This window comes from Zea mays, chromosome 1 (assembly GCF_902167145.1).
Source record: "Zea mays cultivar B73 chromosome 1, Zm-B73-REFERENCE-NAM-5.0, whole genome shotgun sequence".
NCBI lineage: Eukaryota > Viridiplantae > Streptophyta > Magnoliopsida > Poales > Poaceae > Zea > Zea mays.
In genome coordinates this window covers 287,896,303-287,902,934 of record NC_050096.1, presented here as the reverse complement: position 1 = coordinate 287,902,934, position 6,632 = coordinate 287,896,303, and the positions used below count along the sequence as shown (strand labels likewise).

At 39.0% G+C, this 6,632-nt stretch overlaps 1 protein-coding gene and 1 non-coding gene across 2 annotated transcripts; both read left to right on the top strand.

Annotated features, from left to right (window-relative positions):
- The first annotated feature begins 552 nt into the window (after positions 1 to 552).
- TRNAE-UUC (transfer RNA glutamic acid (anticodon UUC)) lies at positions 553 to 626 on the top strand. Its single transcript has one exon. It is a non-coding gene; the product is annotated as a tRNA-Glu (tRNA).
- Positions 627 to 4,495: 3,869 nt separating this feature from the next.
- Positions 4,496 to 6,378, top strand: LOC732840 (30S ribosomal protein S9 chloroplastic-like). The gene is made up of 2 exons (NM_001112446.2): positions 4,496 to 4,899; positions 5,963 to 6,378. The coding sequence occupies exons 1-2, from the start codon at positions 4,513 to 4,515 to the stop codon at positions 6,248 to 6,250; spliced, it is 675 nt and encodes a 224-aa protein (NP_001105916.2). The 5' UTR covers positions 4,496 to 4,512; the 3' UTR covers positions 6,251 to 6,378.
- Positions 6,379 to 6,632: the final 254 nt, after the last annotated feature.

Below are 6,632 nucleotides of genomic sequence, written 5' to 3'. Positions count from 1 at the left end.
TTAATACTTCTAACTAACATCTAAATATTCGATGTGATATGTGCTAAACTTTAGCACCGGAAAATGAACGGGCCTTAGTCATTCTTTGATCTCGTACTCACACTATCCTTAATATGCATTTTTACTTATAAATCAAATGATTTAAACCTTGACCAAAAATATATTAAAAATACTAATATTTAAGATACAAATCAAATATTATTAAACTAATTACAAAATATGTTTTTATAATAAATTTATTTAGACACATAAATACTCATACTATTTACTAATCTCTTCATTTAAATTATATGACGCTTTATTTTCATAAATGCATAGCATTTTCTATACATATTTGCTATACACTTAGATATCACAGACTCTAGAAGCATAATAAAAAATATTATAGTAAAAATAAATATGTTGTAGTTTAAAACGAATAAAGTATAATTACATTTTTGGACAAAGAGATTTTTTCCTTGGCGATCACATAGAATAGAAGTAATGGGTATTATTGGTTGGAGACTAAGAATGCCTACACTTAATATCTTGTACTAAGCAAACATGCACAAATCCATTGTCGTCTAGTCCGGTTAGGATATCTGGCTTTCACCCAGACGACCCGGGTTCAAATCCCGGCAATGGAAACATTTAATTTTTGCTGCTGTCCTTTTATCCTGGCCCTTTTTTTTTGTCTATTTGTCCGGCCTTACTTCTGGGCCTACAGAGCCCACGGCCGCCCGTGTCCTTTTTCCGTTGTTCTTGGTCCGGACTTATTTCTGAGCCTATACAGCCCACGTCGGTCCGTCTGATAGTGTTCTTTTGGCACATGGTAGAGGTAGAGATAACAATGGGTAACTAAATACGCGACAAGTTTTACCCGACATGAAGAAAATAGGTATAGAATAATTTCTTTATCCACTAGTATGTTATGGATAGGTACTACCATTCCCGTGTACACGTGAGTAAAATATACCCGCATCATACCAGTATTGACCGTGTAATTAAAGTCATCTTAGCTAAAAAATACTTGACCAATTATTGTTTGTTTACCTATCAAGTTATGTAACCATATGATTTATTGTATTTTAAGTAAAACTTATTTTTATTTATTTGCTCGACATTTTGAGTGATTGGCACATTAGTATTTTGAACTTTTCTAGCGGGTACGGCTATAGGTAAGATTCTATACCCGTGACTTTATACGGGTAACCCGACGGATAGGATTTTTTTAACGGATACGAGTATGAGATGATACTACCCGACGGGTACATATCCGTTGTCATCTCTACACATGGGTCATGTTGGTCACTTTTTTCGATTGCTATATGACATAAAAACAAGGCAACATAGTTAGGAATACGAATCTCCGCCCACATGTTGTTAGTTGTTCGAAGTAACAAATTGAAGACGAAGGTTCTCGAGAAGAAATATGGACAAAAGAATAATAAATCATAGAGCAATAAGAAGTGAAATACAAGACTCGTCTCTCATGCCTTAGAATTTTCTTTTTATTCTCTTCGTATTAAATGAGTTTACAAGCATACTTTCAGATTTTCTATATAGGATAGCTCGAAGATACTTTGAAGGCTAAGCTAAATGAAGTAAGACCCTCGAAAATGTGAATTTATGTAGGGCATTGTTCACCTATTTATAGAGAAATGAACAACTTTGTGGAAAGTTACAGACATGCACATAAAATTTACACACATGGTTTACAAACGATGTAGTGACACCGTTGTCTTTTTCTCTTTCTTTCTTGATGCACTGGTCTCAGACAGCGATTGCTTCGTCACTTTGTGCCTGAAAGCTTCTTCATGCCGAGGCTTGTGGCTTCGAGTTACACCCTTACCGTTTGTAGGTGTTAAACGAAGGTTCTCTTCACACTGCTTTGACTTTTCTTGGCAGCACTTCGGTTGAAGGCTAGCTTCGTCCGCCATCAGTTATGTACATGAAACACATTTGTTCGCGCCGAAGTAAAGGTATTCTGGGGACCTTCGGCAGAGCAGGCCCCAAGACCCCATAAGTCATAATATTTGTAAAGATGAAGTAAATATAAAAAATAAGATATTTTAATATATGCACCATAATATAGAGCATGATTTAGTATAAAAAATTAGTTAGTTTTATATTTTTTGAGCTAAAACAAATTTTTTGACCATAATATATGCTTTCAGTTGTATAGTTTTTCCATGTAAAAATATATTTGGATAGTTTTTAAATGTTTTAATAATTTTTACATATTTCTATAAAAAATAGTATCAATTGCCTCCTTTAACTTCACACTTAGTTCAATTTATCTTTTCTAACATGACACCATATCAGCAAAATCACCATCAAAACTATTCAGACTATAAAAGTGTACGTTTTTCTAAAGTTGGAAGGTTAAAAATCTGATTTTATAGATCAGAAAAAGATCGACTACCATAGTTCAGGAATGTAAATTGGACTGTTTCCTTCTTTTATCTATGGCCTTATGAGCCCACGGCCCAAGCTTCGCTTACAGTCCGACTAAAGGACCTTTTTTTTTGTAGTTTCCATCTCCTTGCCCCTTTTTGCAAAACAGGAAATACGTGTGGCCACTGGCCTCATACATGAAGGGAAGACAATTGTGTTCTGCCTACCCTTGTTAAAATGTTTTCTACTCCCTCCACTCTAAAATGTCAAAATTGCGAGCCTATTTTCGTCGTCAAGTGGAGATAGATGAGATGTAAAGAAGGCTCACAATAACAAAATGACATTAAACTCTTATTAATATAATTAAGTATTCTCTCATTGTACTAATAGAAAACAGATACCTTTAATTATACAAGTGACTTTCAAGGAGTTTTACTGGCTCATATTTTGGAGGCTGCTGCAAAAGGAGTTACACCAAGATATGAAAGATGTTTGTTACGCAATGGAAGTGGTGGCAATGGATATTTTGGCAATATATGGATGGCGATTCAACACCAAAATTGAGGCTTCTTAGTTTCTTTTTGTTCATGGAAAGTTGTGCTATGTTGTTATGTTTGTTACTACTGTTGGGTTGAATATGTTAATTGTATTATGAAGCCATACACATCGTTGATGCAAAAAAGGCTATAACATGATTTTTCTTTTTTTTTACATAATCACCTAAATTACCACTCTTAATATTTCTATTGCTATTTCCAAACTATCGTCATAGCAAACAGTGGTTATTTTGTTGTAGCTGTGAAAATGTCTCAAGAGCTATAAGGAGTTGATACTAGGGTTAATGATGTTTTTATGGCCTGGCGGTGCACTCACGAGGATCAGGATCTGGAGCTAAAGAAGCAGGAGCTGGAGCTTTGCCAAACGGGCCCTAAATCTAGTGGTCTGGCAAAGACAACAAGTGAGAATCCAAAAATACATATTTTCATTAGAATAAAAATAATCAAATAAAACTTGCAATACTATAACTATTTCATGTTAGCTGGTGACTTGGTTAGGATAATTAAGTTGGAGCTTATCCAAACTCCTCATATAGGGTTACATCACGCCTTGATCGTGGGAGCAAACCAATCTATGGCTGTTGTCCCCGGTCAAAAGAAGCGCCACAAAAATGCATGATAGGATCCACACGGAAGCCAACACTCTTGTGCTCCTGTAAACCCTAGCCGCCACAATCAATACCGGGATCTAGAGCCCATGTATCCTTTGCCGCCAAGCTCCAAAGAGCCAACTGCAACTAACCCTAGACACGACGACGCTGGTGACTAAGAGGGTGTTTGGTTTAAGGAATCACTACATCCAAATTAAGGTGGTGCATCATGGGTTCATTCCTCAAATTTGGTGGGATGACCATATTCCTCATATTAGTACTAACTAACTAACTATGATGAATGAGGTAATGATGAATCAACTCATTTCATTCCACAAACCAAACAAAAATAGTGAGGAGTGAGAAGATGATGGACCTATAATTGACTATAGCCATGACACCACTGGACATGGGTAAGACGGAGGGACACTGACATATGACATGATTTCGTTGACAAATGCGGCTATGAGCATTGGCCATGAAGGTATGACATGTGTCTCCCACTTCTCTTCAATCGCACCATCCTAAGGTGTTTAATTCCACCCAACTAAAATTTAGTATCTCTCATGTTTTTATTTAAATAATAATTACGTGTATTAAATATAATCTAATTATAAAACTAATTACATATATGAAGACGTCAAGACAAGATGATTTTATTAAATCTAACTAAGATTATATTTAATATTTGTAATTATTAATTATAATTAATAGTTATATATTTGATGTGACAGTAACCAAACACCCCTACGATAATCATTGAGGTTGTATCGGATTAGCAAATTAGGCTACGATATAGTCTGGTTCTAGAGTCATAATCAAAGTATTTATAGAACAGGTTTCATAATGGCAGCACAAGAAAGATTATTTTTAAAAAGAATTGAAAATAATTAAAAAAACAGAGCTCAGAGTCTGCTTATCCCCTTCGCCGCGACGCTCCCTATCCATAGCGCCCGCTCGCCCATCAGCCCACGCGGCCACGCCGAAGTATGGCGCTCTCCGTCTCCTCCCTCGCCGCCGCCCTCTCCCACCTCTCCCTCCCATCGACCTCCACCCCCAAGCCTCACCCGGCCCCGCTCCTGCGCCTGCGCTCCACCTACCGCCGCGCTGTTAGCCTCGCGCTCCGCGCCTCCGCAGCCGAAGCCGCCGAATCGTTCGAGGCGGACCTGCCCGCCGAGGAGGTGATGGCTGTCGAGGAGGAGGCGGAGGAGGATGCGCTGTCGGGAATCGCGCTGCGAAAGTATGTGAAGCAGCGGCTGCCGGGCGGGTTCGCGGCGCAGCGGATCACCGCCACGGGCCGTCGCAAGACGGCCATCGCCCGCGTCGTGCTCCAGGAGGGCACCGGCAAGGTCTTCATCAACTTCCGCGACGCTAAGGTGCCTATCAATCCGAGAATTGCACGCACTTATTACACCAACGTCGCTCCATTATGTTGTTTGGGCCGCATTGCAATCGGTAGTACTATCCCTGTAACTCTGCAATTGGTTAATACCTTAGAATTTCAGGAGACGAATTAAACCGCTGTGGTCAAAATGCTGCAGTACTATTGTTACTGATATCTACCAATGTGCTTATTACATGCTACTTGTAGTAGTAACAACAAAGTGTCAAAGACTCTGAAGCTTTGATGCCTGGCGGTAAGACTTCTAAAAGAAATGTGGAAGAAACGGAAATGGCGATAACATAAATGCATGGAAAGCTTTCAGTTAAAAAATAAGTAGCTGGCAAGCTGAACTAAACTTTTAAAGTCAAAGTTTTGGCGACAATGACAATGTGGTTAGTGTATTTTTAGTTTTACTTCGAATTTTGGATCATTTTACATGGATAGTGTATTTACCTTGCAAAGTTTAGATATAAAACTATCTTGGCAGCAGCTATGCGGCTCTTTGCATTATCTTTGTTGCTATTGTCAACTTCAAAAGCAGGAGGCACTGAATCAGCTGTCATTTGGCCTGCTGATCTGTGTGGTTGTTATTTTGAGTTACGTTTTTCAGTTGCTTGAGGAAGAAAATATTCAAGTCCATCATGGTCTGAACTATGGACCCAAATTATGTGCTGTCTATCTGATCTCTGATCTTTTCCACGAAGGACCCTGAACAGATCTTTGAAAGCAATTGCAGTCATGATATTATCTGCAATTTGGATAGATAATGCAAAGTGCCCATCGACCTGCACCATCCTCAGTTTATAAACTTCTTAAATGCCTGAAGGATTACATACCACCGTTCCTCGACCCTATCGAGATCCAGGAACTTTGTGACTATGTTACATACCACCGTGGCACCAATTTAGACGTTCTCGTTAGGCTGGTTTGCACAAGTATACAACACAACCATTAATGTGACTGAAAGTGCAACTTCAATCAAGTCAACTGATCTAGTTGAAGATGTTTATTTGATCAACTGTGCTTACTGATTTTCTCTCTCTCGAAATACACAGGAGTATCTGCAGGGAAATCCAATGTGGATGGAGTACTGCAAGGTACCCTTGATGACTCTAGGGTTTGAGAAGAACTATGACGTCTTTGTGAAAGTACACGGGGGTGGTCTCTCAGGCCAGGCCCAGGCAATTTGCCTTGGTGTTGCCCGTGCGCTGGTGAAAATCAGCAATGCCAACAGGGTTCCTCTGAAGTCGGAAGGTTTGCTGACAAGGGACACCCGTATCGTTGAAAGGAAGAAGGCTGGTCTCAAGAAGGCACGCAAGCGGCCCCAGTTCTCAAAGCGTTGAGGACGTTCACTTGTTGCATTGCCACTTCCAGAGGCCCTTTTTTTTTCTGTCAACTGCTGTGCAAAATCTGTAATGGACACGATATATCTGTAGTGTTATTTTCCTGAAGCAAATTTCATGAGGTGGCTATCTGATTCTGCTGGTCAAGTGTATTCTGCATTGGACGAACTTATGGCCCTATGGCCCTGTTTAGCACAACTTATTTCACAACTTTTTAAAAGATTTAAACGGAAGTTGTATAATGTTTCTGTAATTACTTATCAGTTCAGCCAATTCTAAAAATGAAAAAAAAAAAACGGTAATAAGTAGAAGTTGTTTTTCACCAGCTTCTCATATAAGTTGATTTTCCGACAAGCAACAGTTGTACCCAGCAACAACATGG

Coding starts and splice junctions, on each gene's coding strand:
- LOC732840 (NM_001112446.2), top strand. CDS start 4,513: ATGGCGCTCTCCGTCTCCTCCCTCGCCGCCGCCCTCTCCCACCTCTCC. Junction 4,900..5,962: donor TCAACTTCCGCGACGCTAAG/GTGCCTATCAAT, acceptor CGAAATACACAG/GAGTATCTGCAGGGAAATCC.